This window comes from Staurois parvus, unplaced genomic scaffold (genome assembly GCF_062004578.1).
Source record: "Staurois parvus isolate SC_StPar_1 unplaced genomic scaffold, SC_StPar_1.0 ptg000177l, whole genome shotgun sequence".
Classification (NCBI taxonomy): domain Eukaryota; kingdom Metazoa; phylum Chordata; class Amphibia; order Anura; family Ranidae; genus Staurois; species Staurois parvus.
In genome coordinates, this window is record NW_028317973.1 from 4,306,844 (window position 1) to 4,322,314 (window position 15,471).

Genomic DNA, 15,471 nt, shown 5'->3' on the forward strand with positions numbered 1-15,471 from the left:
CTGACAGCTATACCCCCCGTACGTATGAGATCACCCTGACAGCTATACCCCCCGTACGTATGAGATCACCCTGACAGCTATACCCCCCGTACGTATGAGATCACGCTGACAGCTATACCCCCCGTACGTATGAGATCACGCTGACAGCTATACCCCCCGTACGTATGACATCTCTCTGACAGCTATACCCCCCGTACGTATGAGATCACCCTGACAGCTATACCCCCCGTACGTATGAGATCACGCTGACAGCTATACCCCCCGTACGTATGACATCTCTCTGACAGCTATACCCCCTGTACGTATGAGATCACGCTGACAGCTATACCCCCCGTACGTATGAGATCACGCTGACAGCTATACCCCCCGTACGTATGAGATCACCCTGACAGCTATACCCCGTGTACGTATGAGATCTCTCTGACAGCTATACCCCCTGTACGTATGAGATCACCCTGACAGCTATACCCCCTGTATGTATGAGATCTCGCTGATCAGAGCAGCTCACTCTCCATTTCCCTGTTAGCGGTAAGGCTGCATTCACATCAGAGTGACATGGAAATTCGGGTAGAAATGCGCTTTTCTGCCCGCGTTTCCATAAATGTATCCATAAAAAAATGCAAAAACACGCACTCGCCATTTTAGGCACAAAAAAAAAAAAGTGCGTTACCAAACACGTTTGGTGCCAAAACCTGGTAGTTGAGCTTCTTTGGTGTGATGTCACATGACAGGCGGACCATTCACGTCAATGGACCATCATGCCACAACTACACATGGCTCAGGTGTGACTGCAATCTAATACAAATCATGAAATCCAGCAATGTGGTATCAATGATAAGAAGGGAATGACATCATGACCCCAACACAGGAAATATTACCGGCACCATCAGAGTCCGGGGACTTCATGGTACGGGGATCATCTGCCACCACACAGCGCAGCCCACACACACCGGACTGTAGTCCCGAAGATGACATGCGCAGTGCCGAGTCTGGCCGCTGTGCCCGGTGCGGACCTCCTACAGTCTCTCCACTTACTTCTCAGAGCGCCTCATAAATCCGGACGGTGCCAGGTTTGTTGATGATGAAGCCAAGGCATCATCCCGCCCTCTTCCGCCTTCCACAGCACATACAGAACGCCCTCCGGGAGGGGCCATGGCCGAGTTCCACCCCCTACATCAATGCACATTACATAGAATACGCCCCCTAGGGAGGGGTTAGAGCCCAGTACCAACACCTTCTCCGTTCAACAGCACAAAGAGCACGCCCACCGGGGAGGGATATAGCCAAATACCGCCTCTACCTGTTTCCACAGCAGAGAGAGTACGCCTCCCGGGAAAGGGGTCCGGCTGCAGCATGGAGCTCCATTTTTGACAGGAAGCATGTGACCTCCACTCCACCTTTTTTTTTCCTTTTTAGTGAACTTTAATGTAAAAAACAAGCACAATATGAAGCGTGACGATCCACTCGACAGGAAACACGTGACCTCCACATCATCTTTTTAATTTAATGAACTTTAATGTAACAAAGAAACAATGAACACAAGTCAAGGAAGTGGAGGTCACATGTTTCTTGTCACATATTTCCTGTGTATATTGTTCAAGGGTGTCTGGTTGCAGACTGGCTGCAGACTGGTGCTCTACTCTGGACAGGAAACGTGACCTCCACTCCAGCTTTTTCTGCTTTTATATTAGTGAACTTTAAAGCGGAGCTCCACCCAAAAGGGGAATTTCTGCTTTTGGTGTCCTATCAAGCAGTGGTAAATTACTGCTGCTCAGTTCACCGGCATTCTCGGAGAACACAGTGAATGCCTTTTATGAAGCGGTGTAGATCAGTTCTCCAAACGAAGGGAGAACGGTCTACAAACGCTGGAAAACGGCTGCTTTTACTATAATCTCGTGAGATTACAGTAAGAGATCAGTCAAACACCGTTTACTAAGCAGAGGTAAATTATCGCTGCTTCGTTTGTGGTTCCTCCGATTCTCCAGCTTGCGCTGGAGAATCTGGAGGAAGAACACAGATCGCCAGTGAAGGGCTGACATCACTCCTTCATATACTGGCCATTTATGTGCTGAGATGATCAGCGGAGAACATGTTCTCCGCTGAACATCTCTGTTTCCTAAACCACAAATGATCGGAGATCAGGAACGATCTTCAGGATCACCGCTGATCTCTGTTTCATAAAAGGACACCTTAACCACTTGCCTACCAGGCACTTATACCCCCTTATTTACCAGGCCAATTTTCAGCTTTCAGAGCTGCCGCACTTTGATTGACAATTGCGCGGTCATGCAACATTGTACCCATATGAAATTTTGATCATTTTTTTCTCACAAATAGAGATTTCTTTTGGTGGTATTTAATCGCCACTGGGCGCTTTACTTTTTGCGCTATAAATAAAAAAAGGGCAAAAAATTTGAAAAAAAAAAAAAGTTTCTTTGTTTCTATTATAAAATTTTTCAAACAGGTATTTTTTCTCCTTCACTGATGTGCGTTGATGAGGCAGCACTGATAGGCGGCACTGATGGGCACTGATAGGCAGCACTAAAGGGCACTGATAGGCAGTACTAATGAGGTGGCACGGATAGGCGGCACTGATAGACAGCACTAATGAGGTGACACGGATAGGCGGCACTAATATGCAGCACTGATAGGCGGTACTGATAGGTGACACTGATGATGGGTACTGATAGACGGCACTGACTGACATCACTGCTGGGCACTGACTGGCGGCGCAGACTGGCACAACCCCTGGGCACTGACTGGTGGCACTGACTGGCAGCACTGCTGGGCTGCACTGGTGGGTGGCACTGGTGGGCAGCACTGGTGGGTGGCACTGGTGGGCACAGGTGGGTGGGCACAGGTGAGTGGCACTGCTGGGCACAGGTAGGTGGCACTTCTGGGCACAGGTGTGTGACACTGCAGAGTGGCACAGGTGGGTGCACTGCTGGGCACAGGTGGGTGCACTGCTTGGCACAGGTGGGTGATCTGCTGCGCACAGGTGGGCGGAGCTAGTGGGCGCACTGCTGGGCACAGGTGGGCGGAACTTGCGGGTGGCACTGCTGGGCAACGATCATCAGGGCAGTGATCATCATCCGGTTCTCGGCAGTACTTTCCTCACGATCTGACAGCGTGAAGAAAGTGCAGCCAAGAACCGGCACTTGCATTTCCCTCTGACCAGCGTGTCATTGGACACCGCTGATCACGTGGTAAAAGGCCGCTGTGATTGGCCTTTTACCACATCACGTGATCAGCTGTGTCCGTAGGACACAGCGATCACGGAGATCGCCGGGTGCGCGCCCCCTGGAGAGAGAGAGCGCGTTCTGGGAGGACGTCATATGACGTCCACTCAGAACTGGCCGGCCGCAGTGCAGCCGTCATTCAGCTATCTGCGGTCGGCAACTAGTTAATGCTTTGTCCCCCGCTTCCCATTAAGGATTGACTCCTTTGGGGAGCGGGTACCTGAATTTGACAGGTACCTGCTCCCACTTCTGCTGCAATCGTATAGGCAATCGGAAGCGGAAGTTGTCCTCCCTCCCTGTAGTCTTCTAGGACACACGACAGGTCCCAGAAGACTACGGGGCCATGCGCAATGGGCACCTGACTGTGAGCCACAAGCTGTCACAGCCGGGTACCCACACTAAAGATGTCGGCGCCAGGGAGAGAAGACGGCTGGAGAACTCAGCCGTGGTGAGGACACCGCTGGACCATGGGACAGGTAAGTGGCTGTATTTTAAAAGTCAGCAGCTACAGTTTTGGTAGATGCTATTTTTTTGTTCCAGCTGGAACTCTGCTTTAAGGTAACAAACAAACACTGGCTGCAGAATGGAGCTCTATTGGACAGAAAATATGTGACCTCCACTCCACATTTTTTTATCAAACTTTAAAACCACTTGAAGACCATAATAGGTATATAACTGTTGCGGTTTTAAAGTAGTTTACCAAGGTTATGGATGAGGATATCATGATGACGTCATCACATGCCTGACGAAGGGGTCCTGCGTGGCTCCAAAATGTGGCATTTTCTTCTGTGATGTGATCTTATTTGCAATAAAAACCTCTTTGGACCATATTTGGAGATCCATGGTGTGCTAGCAAATATGTACGTTTGCCTATGTTGTTTCCAGTCCCAGCTGGTAGTCGCTACAGCACTCGCCATTGATGAGCCATACTTCCAGGAATGTGTGCAATGGGAGTATAGATAAGATTCTGACTCTGTCCAAGTCGCACCATTTTTTAAAGTATTTCCTGCACTATTTTTGATGAATTCAGGTGTGACTTGCATATACATCTGTGCATGAAGTTGTACAGATGTCAGGCAAGTCACACCTAAAATCACACTGACCTGCAGCTTTGAAATTGCGCTACTTCAAGTGAAGTTGCATTCAGTGTGACCAGCGCTAAGTTGAAGAGTGGGTTTGATAATAAAGTTGGCAGTGCCTCCACCCTGAGCAGGGCTTCTGTGAACAGAGGGGATCCCCTTCCTGGGAAATTACCCAATCAAACTAATCGGAAGCAGAAGAACTACTACAACTAAAAATATAACATTAACCATCAGTATATAAATGAACACCAGTATAGAAATAATACAAGCTATAGCTATCCCATGGTTATTAGTTTATACAATAAAGAATGCATATAAAAATGTATAGTACATATGTAGGCAGGTTTTCTACAGTATTTAGTGAATACTGGCTGACCTAGGCAAAGAGGAAGGGGTTAAACCTTTGGTCCTATTTCCTGGGCTTTTTGGACCTAGCCTACCCACCCTGTGCTGCTAATATAAGGAGGGAAGGCCAGTTGCCAGGAGCTCTCTCTTTTCGTGGGAAGCCCTTCCTTGCATGTTTCAATATTTTATATGTGCACCTCCTGAAGCCGTGCCTGTTTCTGGAGTGTGGTACAGTCCTAGATTGGGGATGTTGTGACACCACCTTGGGGAGAGGGACTGCGCCTGAAGATGCTGAATATATCAGAGAATTGCAAAGTATGGACTATCACCTTCTAAGGTATGCTTGGGCAGCCACAAATCAGTACAGTTAGTTGGGGTTAGGACGTTATGGAACTGTTCTGCACTTTATTATGTCTTACCAACGAATGTCCAGTTAAGTTGTTAAACTTTTCCTGAGCCTATTCTAAAGTTACTAAAGGGGTGCATCATGGTCAAATGGCAGATAAACTACTTTGGGTTAGTTAAGTACATAAAGGGTATGAAGCAAGCCAATCACAAGAGGTTAACTCAGCATCGGAGTGAAGGAGGAGGGTAGTTGCTACGAGCAAATGACCAAGGGACTGGTGTAAAGTGCTTCAGCAGCCTGTCATGAAGCGTGGCACCTGAGGCAAGGTGAGGTGTCCTCCAGTAAAGAGGGGATCGGTGATCTGGCCCCACTCCACATCGGTCAGTTTCCCATAGTTACTGGGAGCAGACCAGCATTATGGAGACACTCAGTTTCACCACATGGTATGGGAGAGAAGAAGAGGAGTTAATCAAGTGCACGCATGAGGTTTACACAAGAAGAATGGCAGGACCCCATTCTGTCACTGGGAATAAGCAGAGGTATGCTGGACAGGTGGAGCTGGCATAGGCTCAGTGGTGTCCCTCCTAAATGCAACAGTTACATTCAAGGTGTTTAGTGACACAGGACAACATGGTTTTACTGAGACTCAGTATGTTGCCTGCACGCAGTACATGGCTCATTTTGAAGTCGGGGGCCTGCCTTAAGGTTGAATTCACCTGAACATAACCTTGACATTGATGTCACATACCTGGTTGGGGAGCCTGATGTGGAGAGAGGGCGTCCTCTTACTACTCCCACTCAGGACACATGATAGGGTAAACAGAAGGCACCCAGCCAGGAGGGGCATGAGTGCCTGACGGGTCTGCAGTAACAGCTGGCAGGTGATGACCAGGAAGACCTGGATGCAGGTCAGTTGTGGATGCAGGTGAGCAGGTGCAGCAGCAAGAAGGTACAGCGGAGGTTTGTACAACCATGGTAGCTGGCAGCCAGAGATAGTCACATGCCGGAAAGGAAGCAGCGTCAGACAAGCTAGGTCAGGATCAATCGGGCAGATCAGGTACAGAGGAGCAGGCAAGCGGATAATCAAGGGATGAGCCGGGTCGGTGCAGGCAGAATTCAATCGTAGTCAGGTCAAATCAGGTATGTAACAGGAATCAGGATACAAGCACAGAACGTAGAAGACCAGAAGGAACCAGTCTAATTGCAGCATGGGATTAAATAGCCCTCCTGTGCGCGCATGCGCACCAGCACGGCTGACGGGTAGCCGGCATTGACACATACAGTGGGGATCGAAAGTTTGGGCACCCCAGCTAAAAATTTGTATTAATGTGCATAAAGAAGCCAAGGAAAGATGGAAAAATCTCCAAAAGGCATCAAATTACAGATTAGACATTCTTATAATATGTCAAGAAAAGTTAGATTTGATTTCCATCATTTACACTTTCAAAATAACAGAAAACAAAAAAATGGCGTCTGCAAAAGTTTGGGCACCCTGCAGAGTTAATATCTTGTACTGCCCCCTTTGGCAAGTATCACAGCTTGTAAACGCTTTTTGTAGCCAGCCAAGAGTCTTTCAATTCTTGTTTGAGGTATCTTTGCCCATTCTTCCTTACAAAAGTCTTCCAGTTCTTTGAGATTTCTGGGCTGTCTGTCACGCACTGCTCTTTTAAGGTCTATCCATAGATTTTCAATTATGTTGAGGTCAGGAGATTGTGAAGGCCATGGCAAAACCTTCAGTTTACGCCTCTTGATGTAATCTCCCGTGGATTTCGAGGTGTGTTTAGGATCATTATCCATTTGTAGAAGCCACCCTCTCTTTAACTTCAGCTTTTTCACAGATGGCATCAAGTTACCATCCAAAATTTGCTGAAATTTTATTGAATCCATTTTTCCTTCTACTCGTGAGATGTTCCCTGTGCCACTGGCTGCAACACAACCCCAAAGCATGATTGATCCAACCCCATGCTTAACAGTTGGACAGAGGTTCTTTTCATTAAATTCTGTGCCTCTTCTTCTCCAAACGTACCTTTGCTCATTCCGGCCAAAAAGTTCAATTTTAACCTCATCGGTCCACAGAACTTGTTTCCAAAATGCATCAGGCTTGTCTATATGTTCATTTGCAAAGTTCAAACGATGATTTTTGTGGTGAGGACGTAGAAGAGGTTTTCTTCTGATGACTCTTCCATGAAGACCATATTTGTACAAGTATCTCTTTATAGTGGAATAGTATACCACAACTCCAGTGTCTGCCAGATCTTTCTGGAGGGATCGTGCAGTCAAACGTGGGTTTTGAACTGTTTTTCTCACAATCCTGTGAGCTGTTCTGTCTGATATTTTTCTTGGTCTTCCAGATCTTGCTTTAGCTTCCACTGTTCCTGATGACTGCCATTTCTTAATTACATTCCGAACAGAGGATATTGACATCTGAAAACGCTTTGCTATCTTCTTATAGCCTTCTCCAGCTTTGTGAGCGTCAACTATTTTCAGTTTCAGTTTTCTAGACAACTACTTAGAAGAACCCATGGTGCTGATTGTTGAGGCAAGGTCAGATGAGTCTGGGCATTTAAAACCTTTGAGATTGACATCACCTGGTCTTCCCAGACGATGATTGAGAACAATCTATGACACTGGCAGGTCTCAGCTTTGCAAAGAGGGCAGTGCATGCTATAAATTCTGCAGGGTGCCCAAACTTTTGCAGATGCCATTTTTTTGTTTTCTGTTATTTTGAAAGTGTAAATGATGGAAATAAAATCTAACTTTTGTTGACATATTATAAGAATATCTAATCTGTAATTTGATGCCTTTTGGAGATTTTTCCATCTTTCCTTGGCTTCTTTATGCACATTAATACAAATTTTTAGCTGGGGTGCCCAAACTTTCGATCCCCACTGTAGATGTGCACCAACGCGAAGCTTCCTTACTCTGTCAATTGATGAGCACACATACACACACAGGAAAGGTACCCCATGTGCAGGGCGATTGACCCCACCAACAATGTCTAATATAGCCCTAAGAACCCCAGTTGGTATAAAGTTTGTTCTGTTCAACAGCACATAGTCCACAGTTATCAGTCCCCCCCCCCCCCCCCCCCACACACACATACATCAGAAAAGGGCCCAGTAAATGTCCTGCTAGAATTGTGGGCATATATCAAGGTATTATATAATTACCAATAGAGATGCCTCTGGATGAATGTTGCAACAAAGTCCAATTGCAGGGGCAATGCACAGTTCATCTTGGTGTCAGAGACCTGAAGACAAGATCGGTGGTAATGAAAAGATCCTCTAGGTGTTGTCCAACCAGCCTAGAATGCAGCTTCTCACTGGCAGGAACTGTGGTGTGACACTGGAACTCAGAGTTAGCTTATCTACTCTGTGCTTTAGTCCTTCCCCAGTAGTTTCTAAACTGATATGCAAATGAATCTCTAGCTACCAGACGTGACTATCATATGCCTAACCTGGCTCTAGTGTGCAGGTTACTGAACCCTAAGCTAAAACAAGCTACAATGCCTTGAAAAAGTATTCATACCCCTTGAAATTTTCCACATGTTGTCATGTTACAACCAAAAACATATTTTATTGGGATTTTTTGGGATAGGTCAACACAAAGTGGCACATAATTGTGAAGTGGAAGGAAATTGATGAATGGTGTTTTAAAATGTTTTACAAATAAATATCTGAAAAGTGTGGCATGCATTTGCATTCAGCCCCATTTACTTTGATACCCGTAACTAAAATCTAGTGGATTACTAAACTTCCGGTTCCGGCGCCGGATGCTGTAATTCGCGGGACCCGCGGCTCCCGGGATCCCGGCTCTATAAAGCCTGCCTACTGCCTCGGGGACCCCCGCTATACAGTCCTGGGGTGCCCCTTACCTTCCTGCAGCGGCCCCAGCATGGAGCGGTACCTTCTGCCGGCGCAGTCCGGCCATGAGTCAGCGGCCAGGGCGGAGGGATGCGGCTCTCCCCCCTCTGCAGCCAAGATGGCCGACGATGCCTGTCACAGCATGGACACAGGCACAGAGCGGGATAACACCGAAGGAGCAGGTATGACAGAGCCTCTCCTCACCATCCACACTGCCTGCCCACTCACTTCTGCACTTGATAACACTGCTGAGCAGTATGTGAAAATAGCTCAGGCAGTGTCCTCTATCCTGCTCCCAAACATAACACAGGCTGTAGATAGAGCTGTCACAATGGGCATTGAACAGCTAAGGAAAGATTTAGGCGATCATTCTAAACGTTTATCTGAGGCTGAGCAGCGCATATCGGATTTAGAAGATGAATTTCATTCAATGCAAGCGGTCACTTCACAATCCAATCGTGTACAGCAAAGTATAATGGATAAAATCGACGATCTGGAAAATCGATCACGTAGGAATAACTTACGCATTGTGGTCTTCCAGAATCTTTTAATACAGGTTCTCTCCCTGATCTCTGCTCAGCGCGGATCCCTGCAGCTTTGGGCCTATCTTCTTCTTGCCAGGTGGAGAGAGCTCATCGCCTGGGCCCCCCATCTAACGAGCGTCGTGCGCCACGCTCTGTGATTGTCCGCTATCTTAATTATGCTGACCGCGTAGCGATCCTCACCTCTTTCCGTAACTCCCGTTCTCTGCAAATTGAGGGTCACAAATTGCTATTATTTGCGGACTACTCACAGGAAGTATCACGTAAACGGAAAGCATTCCAGCAAGTCTGTGCCACTCTTTACCAGAAAGGAATAAAGTTCACACTTGCATATCCGGCCACGTTACGTTTTACTGCACCATCGGGGGATTCTAAATCTTTCATTCATCCTGAAGAAGCCCACCAATATTTGCAAGACCACCTAAAGGACGGGGATCCCGCGGGTAGGAATAGTGGTCCTAGAGACCAACGCAGTCCTCGCAAAGACCCCCCCAAACGTCAACGCACTAATCTAGCGTCCTCCAAATCTCGCCCGCCCTGAAGGTCTGAGGAACCATCGGTCTCTTCACAACTTCTTCCAGCCTTACTCCTGATCCGATTGGCTCAATTGGATGTGTTTCTTCAATTTTTTTTTGTTTTTTCTTTTCATTTTCATCTTGGAAAGATTCCTCTTGTTATTTACTGATATCTTATCACACTCCAATGTATGAGTCTATTGATTGTTCAGCACGAGTTTATTTTTTGTAATTTCTGATGTTGAGGTGTTTCCTCGTAATCACCCGTTTCATTGTTACTGTTTAATTTACCTACAGTCCTGATTTTACTACTTCCTTACTCCTACATGTGCCTGATTCCATATTTCAGCGTTGCTGTGGATGGCGGGATGCTGGAGCCGTTGTTGGGAATAAGTTTGCGGGGCGCCCTTCCTCGCTTCAACAAATCGGCAATGGTCCCTGGGGCAGGTCCCTCCCCTGCCATTCCCGGTTACGCTGGTATTGGTGGAAACAGCATGCGGAATGACGTGAAGTCCTGTTTACTGCTCTGGTATATTGTATGTTTTGATTTTTTGTTGGGCTCAAATAGGGCCCTTGCCTCTCTCTCTGTCTTCTCTTCTCTTCTTTCTTATCTCTACTTCTTGGGAGAACTCCTTTGTCCTCTGAGACCAGATTCCAACCACCTCCATTTGCCCTACATAGCAGCGCCATCCGTTCCTCCATCTCTAATTGGTAAGATTCTTATCCTTTCACTATATATATTACAACAATTAAAATGACACGTATATTTTCATGGAATGTTAAGGGCCTCAGATCTCCTCACAAACGCATGGCGATACTAAGACACTTGCGGCGTTTACGCGCGGATATAGCTTTGCTCCAAGAAACCCATCTTACCCAATCGGATTTTGCCCGTATGCGTAAACTCTGGGTAGGCCAGATCTTTGGCTCCTCCTCCTTAAACAATAAAGCTGGGGTACTTATTCTTATACACAAACGGCTTAATCCTGAATTAATTTCCATGGACGCTGACACTGAGGGTCGTTTTATAGCAGTACATATTAAACTTGGATCCCAGGAGCTGGTTCTCTCCAACTTTTACGCACCCAACTCCCCGACGAGACAGGTTTTTCAAGCCCTCTCGACGCGGCTGGCGGCCTATATTCACAAGCCTCTCGTCATGGGAGGGGACTTTAACTCCGTTATGCAAGAGCAGGAGGATAAATCACAGAGTGTTGAACGTGGACTTCGCTCCTCTCAGATTTCCCGTCCAACACCTACTTTACTATGTAGCTTCGTTGAAGCAATGCAAATTACAGATATATGGCGCTTAGCACATCCGGACGGCAAAGACTACACTTTCTATTCCCCTGTTCATCATTCTTTATCTAGAATCGATTACATTTTCTGTAACCCCGTACTACTGCATCATGTGGTATCTTCGACTGTACATGACATAGCCATATCGGATCACTCACCGATTTCTGTTACTATAAATTTTCTAGACCCTACGCCACATCCTAGGATATGGCGCTTTCCTTCGTTTCTGGCGAATAATCAGGAACTCTCCCAGCAATTAAAAGACACATGGTCAGACTTCCAAATTACTAATGCGGCCCACGTTTCCAACCCAAATTTGTTTTGGGATGTGGGGAAGGCGGTATTACGTGGTAAAATCATTGCCTTTACGTCCGCTTATAAAAAAAGAATTCTGCATAACTTTACTGAGGCTAGTAACCTTCTTAGACAGACACAAAGTGATATGGCAGAGTCCAATACGCAGGAACACAGGAAAGCTTGGGTAGATGCTAAAAACCAGTTTGACACATGGGCGGCAGCGCAGGAAACATTATACCATTCACATCTTGACTTACAATATCATAGGTTTGGTAATAAACCAGGCAAAATATTGGCGCGCCTATGTAGGAAGCCTTTCACCCCCACACAATTCACCTCTCTTAAAGACTCTCAGGGAGCACTTAAACAATCTCTGGAAGAGATCATATCTATTTTGGAAAGCTTTTATGCAAAGCTATATGGGCCGGATCCTATTGACCAGGAACAAGCACAATCCTTTCTGGACAGAGTAAGTCTACCTCAAATAGATCCAATAGCGCTGCAATCTCTAAATGCCCCTATATCACAAGCGGATATCTGTCTAGCTATTAGATCTTTAGCCAATGGTAAAGCTCCAGGTCCAGATGGGTACACCTCTGAATTCTTTAAACTCATGGACAAAACCCTCTCTCCTACTCTACAGCTGGTTTATCAGTCCATCCTGGAGAGTGGGCTTTATCTCCCATCGGCTTCACAAGCCCATATTAAATTAATAGCAAAAAAAGGCAAAGACCCTTCGGATCCTGGATCTTATCGTCCCATTTCCCTCCTTAATCTAGATGCAAAGATCCTTTCTAAAATTATAGCTAACCGCTTGGCCATTATTTTACCCTCGCTTATTCACCCCTCTCAAGCGGGTTTTATAAAGGGACGATCGGCCACGTCAAATATCCGCAAAGTGCTTTCAGTTTTGCATCAGGCTAAAATCATCCCACTACAGGATCTAGCAATTGTCTCTCTTGACGCTGAAAAAGCCTTTGATAATGTCAGTTTTCAATGGCTCAAACTAGTCCTTGCTAAATTTGGCTTTTCCGGTCCATTTACACAATTGATTCAGGCTATGTATGTTGCCCCTACAGCTCAGATAGTAGCAGCGGGAAAAATATCCAACCCTATTCTACTCTATAAGGGAACAAGGCAAGGGTGTCCATTATCCCCCCTGCTTTTCAATCTTGCACTAGAACCTTTAGCCCGTTTCCTGTTATTTCAATCACGCCTCCATGGTATTCAAATTGGTCAACAAGATCTCCGCATAGCCTTATTTGCTGACGATATATTAATATTCACCTCCAACCCAACTCTAGATTTACCTTATATCCAGACAGTTTTCGCAGAATTTCGGTGCTGCTCGGGTCTCCGTATAAATTTTGCGAAAAGTGAGGTTCTTCCCCTATATCATGCTCGGCTTCCTGATTGGGCCTGCAACTCTCTATTTAAAATTAATACTAACCATATTACTTATCTGGGTATTAAAATTGGGAAATTAGCCTCGTCCCTTTATTCTCTGAATTATTCGCCAGTGATCCAAAAAATTTTAGGAGAATTGGAAATGTGGAAAGACCTGCCGTTATCACTCATGGGCAGAACCCATCTCTTCAAGATGACGACTTTTCCGAAGCTTTTATACCCTCTTCAAACTATCCCACTCCTGCTCAAACATACGGATATAGTCAAGTTAAACAAGGCGATCTCTAGTTTCCTATGGAGGGGGCGCCGCCCGCGCATAGCCATACATAAGTTGTTTCTCCCTAGATGTGAGGGCGGACTGGGCCTCCCCAATATTAGGCTTTATAATCTATCCTGCATTTTACGGGTGTGTATAGATTGGCTCTCCCGAGCGTCTGTGTTCTCCAATTACCAACTTGAGTCAGCCATGGTGAGCCCGTTCGATCTGTCAGCCCTTCTACACTCCAACTTTAACTCACTCCCGGAGCATCTTAAACATAATCCACTCATACGGGACACACTGTTCACGTGGAGGGAGGTCAGACGTAGACTAGGAGTTTCTCCCTGGATATCTCGTTTTTTTCCCATTCATCACAATCCTTCCTTCTCTGTCTCTCAACAACATGCAGCTTACGATTTATGGTACAACCAGGGACTTAGACTTGTTAGCCAATTATATGACTGTGCATCAGGATCTCCCCTTCCGTTCCAACAAATCCTTAGCTCGTTTGAGTTGCCTTCTCATCATTTTTTGTACATTTTACAAATCAGGAATTTTGTGCAGTCCATAGCTCAAAATAAACGTACTCGTTTCTGCACGACGGTGATAGAGGTCCTTGTTAGGAATCAGAAATATAACATATCTGATATATATAGTCAATTGTCTATGCATTATGCAACACCGCTGGAATCCTCCACATCCATCAAATCGTGGATCCGAGACTTTGACAATGCCTTCACTGCGGAACAAATACTCGCAGGTTTTAACATGACCTGTGCATTTAACACAAACGAATTTTGGCGGGAGCAACAGTTTAAAATTATGCATCACGCTTATATGCCCTGTCTGTACTCACGTTCAGACTCATCGATCTCTACGTGTCCGCTTTGTGGTCTATGTAAGCCGACACTTCACCACAGGTTCTGGAATTGCCCATCGATCTCTACCTTTTGGAACCAACTTTTGAACTTCATGCTTTTCATCACTACTCTCCCGTTACCTAGAGACCCACTGCTGCTTCTTTTCGGCAACTTGGATGCTTCCGTGTCTGCTGCTACACACCAGCACATTGCTAGGCTCAGAGCCGCCAAACCGTGGATGTCCACTTGTCTGATGGCTGCAAGAAGATCTATTCTAAAAAAATGGGTTTCCAATGGCCCGCCAACTATCTCGGATGTCAAATTGGAACTTAACTTATTACTTCGCTTGGATCGGCTCAGCGTCCATATCTCTCCATCTACATCAGGAGAGGAAAAGTCCCTCCGCAAATGGGGTCAATATGTTTCAAGAACATTTCCTACTTCGGAGACCCAGCTTCCCTCCCAAGGTCTTCTAACCTAGCCCTAACTTAGCCTCTAGGCGATTCCTGATGCACGTGTTTTTATTTGTCTTAGGGGGCAAATGACTGCTAAATTACCTTCTCTAAGTCTTCAAGAACCTTTACTCACCTACTTTGACTATCTGCCCTTTTTACGCCTTGGCTTCTGTTTTCTTATTCTCGCTGTCCTTCATAATCTCGCTTCACTGTTGACCCTCAGTGAAGAGTCCCCGTAATAGCTCATTTTCACATGTAATGTTGAGCTGCTTCCTATTATATTATATCATCATAGTAGCCTACTATTCTAACACCCTATTATTTTAGTGTCCTAATCTCTATATTCTGGCCTGTCCTCTTGGTCTTCTGATCTCAGACCTCTGACTTCTGATCTCTGATCTTTGGTAACAAAATTCCTTGCCCTCCTTTTCTCCTTATTTTCTTTTCTGTCCGTATACTCTTTTCTGGGCTGGTTCTTGCAGCTCCTTGTTCTCCTTTCTTCACTGCTCTATCTCTACCTTCTGCTCTCATTTTGCATCTACTTCTTACCCATATACACGATGACCTTCCTCTTGGTCATTTGACAAATGGTCAACATGGTATACATTTGCGCATCTATAGATTAATTATACAAATGAAGATATATACATGTACTTTTCTAAATACATGTACTTTTCTAAACCCTTGTAAACTCTATTCTTAAGCCCTTATAACCTGTTACATCAGACGATGTCTCCTTCCTATAAGTAACTTTCTCCTTACTAAATTTCTCTGATGCCTATTTGTTTCTCTTGGGGTTTTGACAATTTGTTTTCATGTACAATTATTATTCTTGATTCTTTCACCGGCTTCGACATGTTGCCAAGCTATGATTACTGCATAATTTCACCGTTGGTTAATGTGTGTATACAATAAAACCAAATAAAGTTTCTTTAAAAAAAAAAAAAAAAAATCTAGTGGAA

At 45.6% G+C, this 15,471-nt stretch overlaps 1 protein-coding gene across 2 annotated transcripts in view; it reads right to left on the reverse strand.

The window, feature by feature from the left end:
- SLC29A3 (solute carrier family 29 member 3) overlaps positions 1–1,133 on the reverse strand; it is a 99,689-nt gene extending 98,556 nt beyond the window's left edge. Inside the window, exon 1 of one of the 2 annotated variants that reach the window (XM_089677101.1) lies at positions 1,036–1,133. In XM_089677101.1, coding sequence (XP_089533227.1) covers position 1,036 — 1 coding nt within the window. In that variant the 5' untranslated portion in view covers positions 1,037–1,133. The other variant, XM_089677100.1, reaches the window with a different exon arrangement.
- Between the last annotated feature and the right edge of the window lie 14,338 nt (positions 1,134–15,471).